Genomic DNA, 15,868 nt, shown 5'->3' with positions numbered 1-15,868 from the left:
GCTTACGCCCTCAGGTGTTGTTGGGCTCTGGTTAAGTTGCAGACCTTAAGTATAATCACTAAAGCCTTGTTGTTTTTTTCATACATTTAGAGTCCACAACAGTGGGTACATTAAATTTACAAGGCAATCATGACCAAGAAAGGTAAAATAGGACTAACAAAACCCTTAAACACCACCAATAATGCCTGTAATCACAAACACCAAGCACAGGTAAAAGAAAGTGAGGTATTAGAAACTGCTTTACTTTGTAGTTATGAGTAAAAGGTAACATTTGAACAAATACAATAAAATTGAGGGACATTTTTTTTTACTGTAAAGCAAAAAAAAACACTGTCTGACGCCATGCACTTCACACTGTAGTGTCTGAGGCTTGTTAATGACTTTGAATCAGCTTCTCTCTCTTTATCTCACACAAACACACACACACACACACACACACACACACACACACACACACACACACACACACACACACACACACACACACACACACACACACACACACACACACACACACACACACACACACACACACACACACACACACACACAGGTACACGTACACAAACATGCACATGTAGGACACACATTTGGAACTGTAAAGCCCTCAATAGCAGCCATCTGTGAATTTCTAAAAGCATTTGGCCAAGTTTTTGGTATCAGTCTGCTTGTCCATGGGGCCTGGCTGTTTCCCAGCATGCCTTCTGTATAGAACACACATCAATGACCTCACGGCTGGAGACTGGAGCACAGGCCTAATATACGACCGCTGATCTACGGGAAGAGGAAAAAGAAACATAAAGGCATCCACTTTTGTGCTCTGTCTTCCCTAAAAATGTTAGTGTACTTCCTGACCATCTTTCTCCATTCCAGTATATCTTTCTCCATTAATGGCTTCAGACTGCACATGTCAACTTCACATCAGCTTTTTATGTTTCTGAAATCGAATGAAAGAACATTACACATTGGTCAAACTGACTAATTATGAACAGTCATGTGAAGGTACAGGAAATCTAACATTAACATCAAGACATTCAAGATTTAACATCTAAAACACGTCTTAAAGGAAAGTGTAAAATCTCCTAAAGCTATTTGAAGGTTATGTGGGAGTGAACAGGTAATTTATCCAACCTCTGCTAATTATAGCAGCCCTGGCCTCTCCTGCATCTGTTTAAAAGTCACAGCTCCCCTGCGGTACAGCTAAAACACAAACACCATTTGAACTCTTCTGGAACAGTGGGTTGTCTTGCTACTGTCCATCACTCAGTCTCTAAGCTGCTTTTCTCTCTTGATAAATTGTGTCAACTGAGTGGAGATCTCCTCCCTGCTACTTCCCTTCTCATTCATACATGCAACTCATCAAATCGTTTATGAACAGTATACAGCTCACTGTCCAGAGGGGTGAGTGGCCAAAGTGCATCTGGCCAAGGGGAACTGTTGGAAAGCTGTTGCTCCACTTACAGCCACCTGCTGCTGGCCTGGTCCACCTGGCCTGGACACATTCATTATGGTCCAAAGTACTTGACCACATCATCAATCACATCTGTCTGATCTATATCCACCCATTAGGCTGCTGCTATCATCACCATCCAACACTGATTAGCCACCTTGGTGAGTGGATAGGAGCCTGAATTACATAGATAAATCCCCAAGGATGGTCCTTGTGTTTTAGTCATGCATGCAACTCACTCAGCATGCAAAGTGCTGTTTGTAGAGAAGGACATTGGAGTGCTGTAAAGTAAAGGGATAATGGATTGCTCATTTTCCTATAATGATCAACAGGTTTTGAGTATTTCTGATTAAATGTCTCTCAGAAGTTAGGAAACTATGCAAACAGGTTCTCAAATCTCGAGTAACGAGCCATGTTAAACCGCTTAAAGGGTTTTACAAATAACAAAACAACGAACGTGGCATTGTCATTACTGGCATGTAAGCATTTAATCCCGGTTTGTCAATACTTTGCTTGCTGTAATTTCAAAGAAGCAGTGTCATCTGCATAAAGAAAAGGCAGCTTGTAATAACACCTCATGATTATTCCCATATTCCCAAGGTTATTTTTCCTATCATATGCTAATGTTATTAGTTTTTTATTTTTATAATGGATACTATTACCCCATTCCATTCTGGTGCTTCTAGGGAAAATTATTTTAGAGAGCCAATTCTGACACCTTCTTTTCCTCATCAGATCGTTAAAGAAGCAGTGAATGCTTTTAGAAAGACACGCCATTGTACCAGAGAAGCAGCAGGGAATTTCTAAATTAACTTTATAGCAGTACAGGCTCTGCTGAGTGTTTTTCAACTCATTACCAAAAAACACTCATTGAAATGTGACAATCCTCTGAAATGCAATTAGTTGGTGCACCTGTTGTTCCTTTTCTTTTTTATGTATTTCATAGAAGCCAACATCAGAACAATTGGCTTTATATGTTAGTACGCTTCATTCCTCTCCTCTGCATTCCTTGCTTTTGTAATTTTATAATGAACAGCAGACATGTTTCTCTTTTACCTCACAACCATGCTGCGAGATGAGATTCCCCTGCTGTGCGTCTGCACAATGCTGAAGGCTTTTAAACGTAGAGATAAATTAATTGTAATAGAGCCTGCTTTGAGGGTTGTGACTGCGTCCACGAGCTATGCAGGTTCAAAATCAGTGTGTGTGTGTGTGTGTGTGTGTGTGTGTGTGTGTGTGTGTGTGTGTGTGTGTGTGTGTGTGTGTGTGTGTGTGTGTGTGTGTGTGTGTGAGAGGGAGATCAAGGAGACAGAACGAGAGGCTTAGGCTTATTGTGGACTGTAGGCATTGCAAAACAGAACTTGAATAATAAAGCTTTTTTTAAAATGTCACTATAACAACATTTTCTTTTTATCTACAGGTGGAGAGAAAAGAGAAATGAGATGCATACAGAGTAAGGGGACGAGTTTCAGACGTAATGTTTTACTAAGGGGAACAGAGAAATGAAAGAGATAAGAGAGATGGGTGATAAAGTGAGATTGTAATTGAGATATGCAAATGAGCTAATTAGCATTTTTCTGCTAAATTAAATGTCTTCATCTTAATAAAAACACTTATAAAATAAAATGTGTACACAATGAACAACTCTGTTATAAAAGAGCAGATTTATTTAATGCCATGACGTAATATAGCATGTATCAAAAATGAAGCCAATAAATACAACTTTTAAATAAAGACTGAACGTTATATAACCCCATTTCCTCACACTTAAAGTGCCTGCGATACGTACATTTGACGGCACCATATTTAATGGATGGACCTACTATATATTCCACACTGCATCTGGACATTGAGGTTATGTCCTATCCACCAATGCTCTGCAGAGAAACAAAATCAATTTGCGCACGCTGCGCATTTGTTCAATCTTCCATCACGTGTAAGATTGAAGTGTATTGCTCATGTATACTATACCAAGGTTATGGACCGTCTCCCTTCAACAGCTCAAGTGGTTTCCTTATGGTGCGTTCAGCATGATTTGCTGCCCACAGTAAACTGATGGCTCAATGATTTCTTTGCCTTAAGATGTGTTTCTGAGTCTGTTTTACATATCAGCTGAAAACTGGATGGGTTTATAAGCTCTCCGTGTTGCGCAGGGTCATTGATGTGGTGTTAATTCCATGCTAATAAGATTAAAACATAATGCATATGGTCCTGTGAGAAATGAGGCGGAAGAGAATCCTTTGAGGAGACTTCTTATTGAGCGGCAATGGACCATGCCCTTGCTCCTAACAGGGCACAGAGGTAGAAGACGGGTTACTAACAAGAAGGGTTTAGAAATATAATTAATATTGCCACCATTCAACCTTCTCAGTGAAAAAGGGCTTACTGCAATCTATTAACGGTGTTAGTCCATGACTTGACTTTTATGCTCTTCCGAGTGCTTGGTGCTGTCAGATGGCACATGGCAGGATTAATCCCTCAGCATGAGTAATCCCTCAAAGACATCTGGATCAAAAAAAGTTGATTCCTAGCTTTGTGACGAACAAAGTCATATGTCCATCCCCTGACACAAATTTGAAAGAAGAGAACTCTAATACAATGAAGAAGGGGCATAATGTTTTACAGTTTAATGAGTGAGGTTTTTTTTAAACTACAGTAAATCAAATGTCATGAAGAGTAGAGAAGACTACCACATACACATACTGTAGACACACAAACACTGAAGCAGATGGAACAGCTCCAGAGACAAGCATTAATCCCCACAGATTTAGTGTAGCAGAACAATTGGTTTTGTCACCCTAGGTAATCAGTACAGAACACAGTTTATAAATACAGTAGACTCAGAAACATATACACAGAGAATGTGTATGTGTGTGTGTGTGTGTGTGTGTGTGTGTGTGTGTGTGTGTGTGTGTGTGTGTGTGTGTGTGTGTGTGTGTGTGTGTGAGAAAATGCATGTATGTCACTGAAAAAGTGAGGGCACAAAAAAAATGGAACAATGACGTCTACCTGTTCAAAACCCTTGGCTGTGAGACTGGAAAGATTAATAAGAGTCATTCAAACGGCGTTTATCACATTCTCTACAGGGAAATGAGAGGCGATTTATTTCTATAACTTGGCCTACATATATGGAGCTATTATTCATATTCACTTCAGCCCCCATTATCCACTCTGTAATGAGCGCTTCTGCCCAGTGGACACAATAGTGTCTATCCATAATTGTTTACATTCTGGTGTTTGCTCAGTCAACTCAATCAAGAGCCAACTCCAATAAGAAGACTACAACAACACATTACACAGTGATGGTGTGATTGTACTCTTCAATCCATCAGCCTTTTCTTTGCATTACAGTGAAATTAAACCAAGGAGGAGGTATCATTTCTACTTCTCAAACTTTTGATTTATCTTTTTCAATCAATAGATAAGTTAAACTTAATTTAAATGTTGGTTGTTTTAGGTACATACTTTGAGGTATTATTGTGTTGTTCAGCACTTTGTCTGCATATTCTTCAACATAAACTTCACTGAAGCATATTCTGAGATGCTCTCAAAGCAAAATGATTTCACTTAAGTGTAATTTCTTTTTGCATAATGCCTTGTCTGTGTCAGTAGAAACAAACTAGAAAGATCTGATTGGGGTGAAAGGATTCATGTGCAGTTCCTGAACTGGGTAAATTGTGATAACAGTAATGAAGGATGTCTCTTTGCAACAGGAAACGTTAGTAAACACGATCAAGACTCTACAGCCATTCTAGCATCACCTTAGGCGCAGTGATGTTCTGCACTAAAACCCGTGTACAATCTACCTTCTCTGACCTGGTGACCCTGAATGTACTGTAGGTACAGAATTATTTGGCTATCTAAATATATTATTGAGATATTTCTGTCTAGTTTAAGTGGCGGACGAATGACCAGTAGACCAAGAGAGAGACACTGCTGCTTTCCTTAAACCCACCACTATCATTGCTACCTTTTGACAAAAGCCAAAGTTAGCCCTATCAATTCAATTCTGAACGCTGCATAAACTGATAAGAAGGGTATCTGGATTTGGTGTGGTGGCTTTGGTTTCACCATTTGTCCAGCCATATGCAGGATGCTTCTAGAAACACTGGAATCTAAAAAATCACCGACTCAGTTTTAGGCTCCTCGCTGAGAGCTTGCTAGTAATTCAATTGGAGGAGTGGGCACAAGTGTAGTGGTCTAGGAAGGACCATAGCTTAAAGCAATCAGCTGTGACAGTGTGGGAGAGACATTGAAGAGGGAGGAGATAAGAAGAGAGAGACAGTTTTTATAATGAAATGTTCACACTTCTGACGTACTGTTTGTTTGTTTTTTTGCTTCAGCATCTTGAGCATCACTCCAATCACTTTTGCTCAGTTAGATGCAATGAAGTTAGTCAGGACACAGTGTCCTTTGACAGGGCAGCATTTTCATGCATGGCACGTCAATGAGGAAAAAAGGGATGGCAAAACAAAGCACATGCTTAAAATACCTCACTGAAAGACCCTCCCTGTCAATTACCCTTCACAGTCACATTGGCCACAACAAACTCTCCCCTTGGCTGACAGGTGGCCAGGTAAAAGCATTTTGCAGGAGCTTGAAAGATGTAAGACATTTTTTTTTTCAAAAATTGGGCAATCATCCAGAACTCTGCATGAAAAGAGGGTAACATATATAACAACAACATGGAGGGGGCTGAGCGAGCATCTAACAAGGCTGAAAAGAGTCATTTTAGTGGACCTCAAAAGATGAGCAGGTAACAGCTAGCTAGCACATTCCTTTTGACATGTTTAATGTGGTCTGAGTAAGGGCAAGCTCCGGGGTTGAGCAGTGAAACACATACGGAAGTGCCAAAAACTGCAGTTCATCGAGTGACCGCGTGGCCTGGCTCCAAAACAGAGCAATTTACATAGATAAATATATGTAAATAAACATGTTTACAGCAAGGTACAAAAATTGCTTTTGGTCTGTATAGCTAATTTCCCTATTCATCACAACTGTGAGGAGGGTGAATTTCTATATAACTCTCCCGTTTTAATTATATCAAGGCTTAAAGTTGTGCATAATTAAAGGCGTGGTCGCTTTGATTGACAGGTTAGCGCCGTCAGTGGGCGCTAGCCGCTAGTTGTCTGCTCTGCTAGGTCCGCTAACAGTCACTGCACTTGACCTGTCGTACATGTTGGTGGTGTTGCTGCGTTTTGAATACAAATATCAGACATAATATGGCTTGCTGTGCAATTAGTTGTACTAACAGACCGTCCAAGAAGTCTGGTCTCCAGTTTTTTCGGTAAGTGAAATTGTATTCTTATTTTATTTATATTTTAGCACCGTTAGCACTAGTTATCAGTGTGTCTGCTCCATAGAATGTATAGAGTATCGTCTGCTCACAACCGGCAACCGGGAGCAACGAGACCGTGTGCTGTTGACTTTTAGCGGGATAGCGCCGTGAGTAGCAACACGCATTAGCATGTAGCCTAGCTTGGAAGCCTTCGCTAGCTTGGTAGCTTCGAGGTGGATGGGCGTGTTTCAGTAGCCACGCCTGCTTCAGGTGCAACCCTATGTCCATATTTGGATTAGCTGGGAGCGGGCGAGAGGTGGACTGAGAAAATGTCGACGGTGGGAGTCGCCCACTTTGAGCTTCATTACGGCTCTTCACAACCCTATGGTAACGTCACTGATACTACGTCCATTATTTATACAGTCTATGGGTCTGAGTCATTCCTTATTTAGGGGTTATGGAAGTTGCTGCTAACCTTTGAGGTTCTTGGATAAATTCCTAACTGCTTAGAAATTAACATTCAGAATCTGTAATGAAGAAGTGATAAATATTATGGTAGTGCTACAAAACCGAAATACGACCAACCATTCAACCTGTTGGCAATATCAAAAATGTGGAGGACAATGTCAGTCTATCTGTCGGTCCAGTGCTTCATTTCAGTGCGATGGATTGTCATGACATTATGTACTGACGTTTCCTCAACCACCATCATGAGAATAACATCTCTGGTTTTGAATGAAATACAGTATCTTGACAGAGCTTTGGGAGCTTGCCATGCAATTTGGACCAAACATTCATGTTCCCCTTAAAACATTTCAAATAATTTATAAAATATAATTTTTATTAAACTATTGTTGATAAAATGTAATGTTTTTGACTGACTTTAACTACAATAGGCTTTGGACTTGTGTCATTTGTGTTATACTAAATTAGCTTTCAGAATCAGAAATACTTTATTCATCCCAAACTTGGAAATGTTTTCGCTTTGAGTATGGTACAGCAAAAAAATGAGAATACTGGGGAGTTTTTGCTGTGAACCTAGAAACTGCAGACCTGGAAAATTACTTTAGTGATTTCTCTGCCTTTATACCAACCTCTACATAGTCACAATTAAGCAGCAACGGAAATGAAACTAAATGTGAGGGAACATAATTACTTGAGAAAGGTACACTGAGTTACAGAACATTACGTAATAAGCATTCAAACATATGTCTTTGCAGTGAGACACAAACACATTGAACAATACTTGAACTTAGAAATATACACATGCAGCTAGTGGGAACAAATGAGTTAAGAAACAGCCAAGAAAAAAGCTGTGAAGAGAAACAGGATAAAATGTCAAAGAAAAAGAGCAATGAAAGTCTAGATCATGCAGCCCCTTTGTGTCTGTAATGTGTAATTCATCAACATATTGAAGATGGCAAAAGAAGAAAATTATGATATTCTAAAATGAATGCAATGGTGAAAAAAACGCATCTTACACACAGATCTGTATTGATCCAATACGTCACTTATCTGTATATTAGCTTGAGAAGCATATCTGTGTTTTAGCTTGACAAAACAGAACAACAAATCATGTTATCTGTTAAAGGATTCTTCACTGCACTTCCAGAAAATATATACTGACTTAAAACACTTAGTAAATCTCACTTCTATCTAATCTACTGGAAGATTTGTATCTGTATTGCCCACCGATATTAGCATTACATAACATGTGTTTAAGATGCATATATTTGTTTTCCCATTGTTATTAACAATAGGATTCATTATCAGGTAAAACAAAATGTCTGCAACAGTCTGAAAATGAACTTTTCTGAGCTACGTTGCCATCCTAAGAGCCGCACCACATACAAGAAAGGGGAAGAGTGGTCAGTAGGATGCAGCATCACAGAGCACAATATCGCCCTAATGTCTCTTTACTCTGAAAGGGAGAATACAGTATCATTTTGAAAGAAAACTGAAGGAAAGTAACAGCTCGGAGGTCAAGGTTATTGGCTTTTTTATATACATGATTTTTTTCTATGTGTATGTGCTTGTATATCTTCATTACAATGAATTGCTGTATTAGTTCAGCTAGAGGTCAGTGATGTATAGTAACCATCGTGAGGCCAAAGGTTATCGTAGACGTTACAGAAGCTTTTGAATGCACAATGGTTTCACTACAGCCAGAGAGAGGGGACAACAATATGTGTGTGTGTATATACATATATTTATATAATTTGGGCCTTTTTATTTTGAGTAGAGTAAACAAATCTTATTTAGTTCACAATTTATTATGACTTTGGATTTCTGTAATTTCGCAATGTTCTGTTCCACCCACCACTGTCAGTGTGGAGAAGAAATGCATCCATAATTCATGACAAGTCCTGATATATTAACATTAAGTTACAAAGCCTTTCCAGTCCAACTGTTATTTAGAGTTGCAGACTTGGCTGGATTCCTGCCAAATGCCTATTGTACCATAGTTTTTATTGGCAGATCCCTTGATTTATGTTGCATATAACAAAAGGAAGACAAACAAAAAGGTTTGGATTGGTTACTGGTTATCACAGTTATTGGTTGGTAACGAAAAATGTTCAAGTTATAGAACAATGACCTGTTTGTCCTTTAGGGTGGTTAGGTTTAGAATCGTATGCGTTTTCTTAGCATGTTCTATGCCCCATTTCCAACTCTTCATGTGATCAGTATCTTCACATTGACACTGGCCTTTTGTTGGAAACCTTTTTGCTGGTATAGATGTGTGTTTTCTTCTTAACCACATTGGATCTCTATATATGAATATCAAGTTGAGATGGAGAGCTAGTGGTAAGGGTCTGCTCTATGCTTGGTTCACATTATGTCATAAGTAGAAGTAACAGTGACATCTTATTTGTGCATTTTCTACAGAAGGGAAATTACTTAGCTGTGAAGAATGACTGGCTTCTATGTGCTTTTGAATTAAATATGATTATTTCAGCACACATTGTAGAAGTCTTTAGTACCTCAAGCACTTATGGTCAGCTTATCACTGTCTGCCTTAACTCCAATTGATAGTGTCTGAATAATGAATGAAGACGAGTACTGTAAGTTGCTCTTCATTAGAGTGTCTGTAACTGTATTGTTGCCTGGAATATATTCTTATATCAACCCCATGAGTCAATCCACTCAAAACCCATGATAACAGCTCTTACTATATTCATTAAAAATGTATCTTGATTTAATGAAGGAATAAGGAATATTCAAGGGAAAGAAAAAAATCATTTTGTTAAGAGTTGCACTGGAGTGCTGTGACTATACACAGGGGCATTCAGTCAGAACTCACTCACTCACTCAGATTCTTTTCCAAATGTGTTAGCCTAGACACTTCTTTACATACCCTGAACATAGTTATTGCCCATGATGAGTTGAGCAACAGCAGACGTCTGAGTAGATCGTGGGTGGGTAGGTTACTCTTAAATATAAGTGACTTTCGGTTTCTCCTCAAATATTGCTTCAGTTTTCCATTTTTTTATATCCACATGGTCACAAATAAAAAAATTATATCAGAGCCCAAGTCATTAGAAAGGTGTTGCACAAAGTCACAGCAAGGTGTGAAGATCTGTCTCTAAGGACTTGTGTGAAAACGTGAGCATTACAAATGTTTCTTCTACCATCCAAAGGGTTTCCGCAGTCAAGTGATGATAAACAAATGGGAAAAGTGAACTTATATTTCAGTACATGGTTTTTAAATAACCAAAAAGCATAATGAGCTCATCTCCAATATCCTACATGTTGCAAATACAGTAGCAATAACATAGTCATTAATAATCCACACTGCATAGTAATGTATGGGTGTCTGACCTCATCCTCAGTCATTATTACAAATATGTTTCAATTGCTGCGACTGCAGGTCACCTTACTGCCAATCATGACCCTTAAAAAGGCAAGATTGCAAACAGACCTAGACTTAAATTACCATGAACACAGTATCTCCTTTACCACTCTCAAAAATCCAAGATAAGGGGTCAGTTACATCACATGTAGGTGCTATCTTTGACTCATACCCTCCTCACACAATCTAATTAGTAGCACTAACAATGGCAGCCCTATTTCTCTCCTGCACAAATCAATATTCGCTCATCTGAATTGATCATCGTTGCTCAGAAGCTGTTGACTCCAGGATAAATGCTCTATACATCTTAGTGACAATGAGTTGTAAAAGAGGGTGGAAACACACAAAGACAAAGATGTCCACACATACACACACATTGTGCACAAGTAATACCTGGACCACGGCACCGTCAGTGTACGTGAAAGGTCTTGTGTGGTTGTCTGGGAGACAGGGAGCAGTGCATTGATCTCAGAGGAGCAGTCATGAAAAGAAGCTGGCCTTTCATAGGGGCATTAATCATACTATGGCATGGCTATGCTAATGATTACAACAATCAAACACTACAACCCTCATCAATACTTCATCAATTGGAACAGCTTGATGAGTCTGCAAAATGCTAAACTGAATAGAGATGAACTAGACAGCAGTGTGTACTGTATGTCTGGGTATGTTGACTGCAGTGCTTTTTATTGTAGCATCGGAACTAGGTGTTTTTTATGGTTCAAATGATTATACTATTAACTGTATACAACAGGGGTCACCAACCTTTTTTGAACTGAGGGCTACTTCTTGGGTACCGATTAATGTGAAGGGCTACCAATTTGGTACGCTTCAAATTTGCGCGGTTTACCTTTAATTGTATGTTATTATTAATAGTAAAACTAATTAGTTATATTCACCTGTTTGAGGACACTGCTCATTTTAACAAATTTGCACAATAGGCCTAATTATCAATAATGGCTTAAAAAGGAAGGAAACAGACAAATATCAAAATCAGCACTTTATTTCTATTTCACTGTAATCACCATCAAACAGAACAACATAACATTAAACAAAAGTATTTATAGGCCTATTTAATCCATCACAATCTTTCATAAGTTTTAATGGGAAGCCTGGCATTGCATGCTGGCAACCAGGGCCTCGTAATCTGGGCTGTAATTTGACACTGCAAGTCTGAGTGAGTCTTGCAGATGTGCATCAGTGAGCCGTGTTCTGTGTTCGTTTTTTATGAAATTCATGTCAGAAAAGGCTGATTCACAAAGATAGGTAGACCCAAACAGACTGGCAACCTTCATTGCTGCTGTGCACAGACCACTGTACTTTTCAGTATCAACAAGGCCCCAAAAGTTTGCTGCAGCCTGGTGGGCTTTGAGGCGAATGTCATTCTGCAGTGTCACTATTTCTATTTCCACCTGCCCAGCATCCAAGCTGAACATTGCACTTAGTTGCTCAGCAATGGACGTTGTGTCCACGTTTATAAATGGATTCGAAACGAACGACACACATGGCTCAAGTTTATCAATGTCACAAAACCTATTCTCAAACTCTTGCCCAACCCTGTTTATGACTTGAGTGTATTTTTCGGCAGCGTTGCCAAAAATCTCAGACGCAGAGGTATTGTCGTTCAGCACCATCTGCAAAGAGGGGAAGTGCAGCACCTTTTTTCTCTGTAAATGCGCAGAGAAAATGCTCATCTGTGCTTTAAACGCATTTAAAGCACTGATCATGTCGGCAACAGTCTTACCTTTGCCTTGCAGCGCACAGTTCAGATTGTTCAGTTTTCCAGTAATGTCCGTCAGAAATGCCAGGTCTAGTAGCCACGCAACGTCCTCCAGCAGCGATGTGTCTTCGTCTCTAGATTTCATAAAATCTTTGATCTCCCTCAACAGCGACAAAAACCGGAGCAGAATCCGTCCTCTGCTGAGCCATCGGATGTCCGTGTGGAGAAGCAGGTCCCCATATTCAGCCGACAGCTCCGCCAACATCACCTTGAAACTTCGGTGTTGTTTAGCTTTGGAACGGATGCTGTTTATGATCCTCACAACAGGAGTCATTACGTGCTCGAAGCCGATCACCTTAAAAATAAAATAAAATCACTCTTACTCAAAGCACTTAAAAACAATAACAATACAATACAATACAATACAATACAAAACAAAATGTATTTATATAGCGCCGTATCACAACTATGAAGTTGACTCTAACGACCAAAAAGCGCAGTAGGGGCCGGTCTACAAGCAGATGCGTAAAATATGCCCAATAGGCCTACTCATAATTACAAATAGGATATTAGGCCTACAACAAGGATAACATAAATTAATAAAATACAAAATGAAAACGCACCTTTGCACATAAGGCCTGCTGGTGAATGATGCAGTGGTACTGTACGAATTTCGGGAACGCTGGGTCGCTTTTACAGAGCGCGATGAACCCTGCATGCCGTCCGGTCATCGCAGGAGCCCCATCGGTGGTAATCGACACCAGCTTTTCCAGTGGTATGTTTCTGTTGTTGAAAAACTCCTTCACCGCGTTGTAGATATCAACCCCCCTTGTGCTGGTTTTTAGGGGGAGTAGTGTGAGAAGTTCCTCTTTTGTAGAGAAATCTTGAAACACCATCCGAACAAACATCATCAGCTGCGCCGTGCTGCTGCTGTCGATGGACTCATCACATTGGATGCTGAACCACCTGCACTCCCTGAGATCCTGGTCCAGCTGATCAGTCAAGTTGTCGGACATTGCTGTCACTCTCCTGACCATTGTGCTTGCCCCCATTTGAACATCAGCTACAGAAGAGAGCACTTCCTTCCCATATTTCTCGTCTTTAAGCACAGTGTTCAGAACTATCATCATCGTTTCCTTGAAAAGGTCTCCATCTGTAAATGCCTTCTTCTTCTTTATCAGGTGTTCTGTTGCTCTGAACGAGGCTTCGGTAGCTTTCTGAGATTTTTTAGCTGGTCTTGTGAAAAAAGACTGTTGCTTGCACAATCCTGCCTTTAGCTCACTTACTTTTTCCACTCGTAGTGCGCTGCCCGGTGGGTAGTTAGCATGGTAGCTTGCGTGACAGGTCTTGAAATGCCTCTCAACATTGTGCCGCTTTGGTATCGCCACAGTCGCCCGGCAAATGAGACACACGCAGGCATCTTTTACAGTGGTAAAAAAAAACTCTTGCTCCCATTCACCGTGAAAATAATACGTTCTCTTTCTTTTTTCTGCCATGTTTTCGATTAAATTGTAATCATCCGTTCATCTTGACTTCGCTTCACTGCACTGACTGGACTCGGTCTCCACGCAACGGTTGTCGTGGAGACCAGCTAGGTCCAATCTACGTAATCTGAAGCATTTTATTTTACACAAATTACGTTTTATAAGTAGGCATATGTTTATATGCGTGCATACTGCATATTGTTATCTTCTTACAAGCAATGCAATATATTTAAAAATAATAGAAAGTTTAACAACGAATAAAATAAAGTTGTGTGTCACGTGAGAACTAGGCTATTTTAGAACAGGCCTTCGCGGGCGACTCAAGTAGTCCTCGAGGGCGCCATGGCGCCCGCGGGCGACGCGTTGGTGACCCCTGGTATACAACATTTTGTTATATTGCATTGTTTACAGCCTGGCAAATTAACTACAAGATTTATAGTTAAAATGGTTACAAAAAGGACAATTTATTAGCTTTGACAATTATCTTTAGGAAGAGAAAAATAGTTCCTCAAGTGGTGCAGTCAGTATAAAAGTTTGTTATGAGACAAGTAAAGGCGTGTATCAAAAGTGCTGAATTAGCAATTCAGTGAGCATAATGTTATTACAAAACGTACATCTTTTTCCATACATGATGTAAATGACTGACTATGTTTCATTGGTAGAGGCAAACAATATAATATGTAAAGATAGTAAATCTCTTGAATGTTAATACATTGCATTTATACTGCATTTAGTGGTTCCACTGTGAAAAACAATTTAGACTTACATTATATCATGAAAATGTAAGCCATTGAAGCAATTTGGTCTCAGTGCTAAGTGTAAACAAATCATCTCTAAACAGACCATGATGAATAAAGGTAATACGAACAAAAGAAACCACCACTCCTGCTGACCTATTAAGTACAGTTTCCTTAATTATTTGTCTGTGTCTCTTTCACAGTGTGATAAAGATATATATCTATGGACAAATAATGAAAAGATGAGGTTTTGTAGTTGCTGCATATATCTCAAGAACACAAACCCTCTCGTCCTCCTCCCAAGCCACACAGCAGTTTATAATGCAAACCAACCAAATATGTCAAATGCTAAAAGTTATTATCCCTCAAAAGGTCAAAATCAATTTTGAAACAACCTAGGGAACACAATCCCTCACAGGTCCTTTTGCCTTAATGTCTCTGATTTAACTAAAGCCTCACGACTGTGTGCCTCCCTGCTCCTCATTTGCCGGATTTGGGCTAAGCTTTTCAGCTCTGCAATAGAGTGAGCACAGGCCCTAAGGATGGCAGTGTTTGTTGGTGGCTTCCTAACTTGCATGGGTGGTTAAACCTCTTTTTGTCCAGTTGGTCATAAGGAGCAGCAAGGCCTCGAGGGTCTGCCTTTGAAGATTTTAGAGTTCTTGTTTGTAACAAAGCCAATTTATATGTCCCCTGCAATTCAGTATTGCAGCTATTAAAACAAATAGGATAGAAGCAATAATTACATGCCTACTTGTGTTTATTTTCCCCCTTTCCTCAATGTTCTCCCTCTACTCTCAGCAGTGACTCCATTTCCCTTCCTTTCTGACATGCTGCTGCCATTGAAGCAACTTCCACTTCCAGAAACAAAGAGAGGAGCTGCAACACCAGAAGCTATCCACCTGGTATTTTGTTGTTGAAAAGGGATTATGGATTCTAGCCGAGTCTGGATTATTGTTGAAAAAAAAAAAACGTTTGAAAAAGGCAGAAATAGGGCACCCTTGTTGCTGTGTGAAATACAGTACGTCTTTGCATGTAGACAACACACAATCTTAAATAAATGTACCTGAACATTGAGGAAAATCAAAGCAGAGTATTTCTCATAGTGCAGCAGAAATACCTTAAGCTTAGGCTCACAAGGTAGCAGTAAATTAAACATTAAAGTGCAGATGATATGAGTAAATCCACAAGGAGAACAAAGCAGAACACGCTCTCAACAGCGTAACCCTAAACCCTCAGGCACCTAGACATGCTGACAAGGAGTCAAGAAAACATTGTCTGTGGGAACTAACTGCCTTTCATCTTTTTTTAGTAGGATGAGTATAAATTGCTGCAGAGCAGACAGTCAAGAT

At 39.7% G+C, this 15,868-nt stretch overlaps 2 protein-coding genes across 4 annotated transcripts in view; both read right to left on the bottom strand.

Annotated features, from left to right (window-relative positions):
- Positions 1-15,868, bottom strand: part of kcnd3 (potassium voltage-gated channel, Shal-related subfamily, member 3) — a 90,044-nt gene that overhangs the window by 70,029 nt on the left and 4,147 nt on the right. The window lies entirely within an intron of this gene.
- On the bottom strand, positions 11,566-14,142 carry LOC134869170 (general transcription factor II-I repeat domain-containing protein 2A-like). The gene is made up of 2 exons (XM_063890625.1): positions 12,922-14,142; positions 11,566-12,653 (listed from the first exon to the last, which is right to left on the bottom strand). Exons 1-2 carry the CDS (start codon positions 13,792-13,794, stop codon positions 11,679-11,681), a joined length of 1,848 nt encoding a protein of 615 aa, XP_063746695.1. The 5' UTR covers positions 13,795-14,142; the 3' UTR covers positions 11,566-11,678.

Source organism: Eleginops maclovinus, chromosome 1 (assembly GCF_036324505.1).
Source record: "Eleginops maclovinus isolate JMC-PN-2008 ecotype Puerto Natales chromosome 1, JC_Emac_rtc_rv5, whole genome shotgun sequence".
Taxonomy (NCBI): domain Eukaryota; kingdom Metazoa; phylum Chordata; class Actinopteri; order Perciformes; family Eleginopidae; genus Eleginops; species Eleginops maclovinus.
Note: the sequence above shows the minus strand (reverse complement) of the source record. Positions and strands in the feature narration are given on the sequence as shown.

Excerpts from the sequence above, each read along its gene's own strand:
- LOC134869170 (XM_063890625.1), bottom strand. The coding sequence starts at position 13,794 with ATGGCAGAAAAAAGAAAGAGAACGTATTATTTTCACGGTGAATGGGAG. Across the intron at positions 12,654-12,921 it reads AGCAGGCCTTATGTGCAAAG|GTGATCGGCTTCGAGCACGT; the intron begins GTGCGTTTTCAT and ends TTTATTTTTAAG.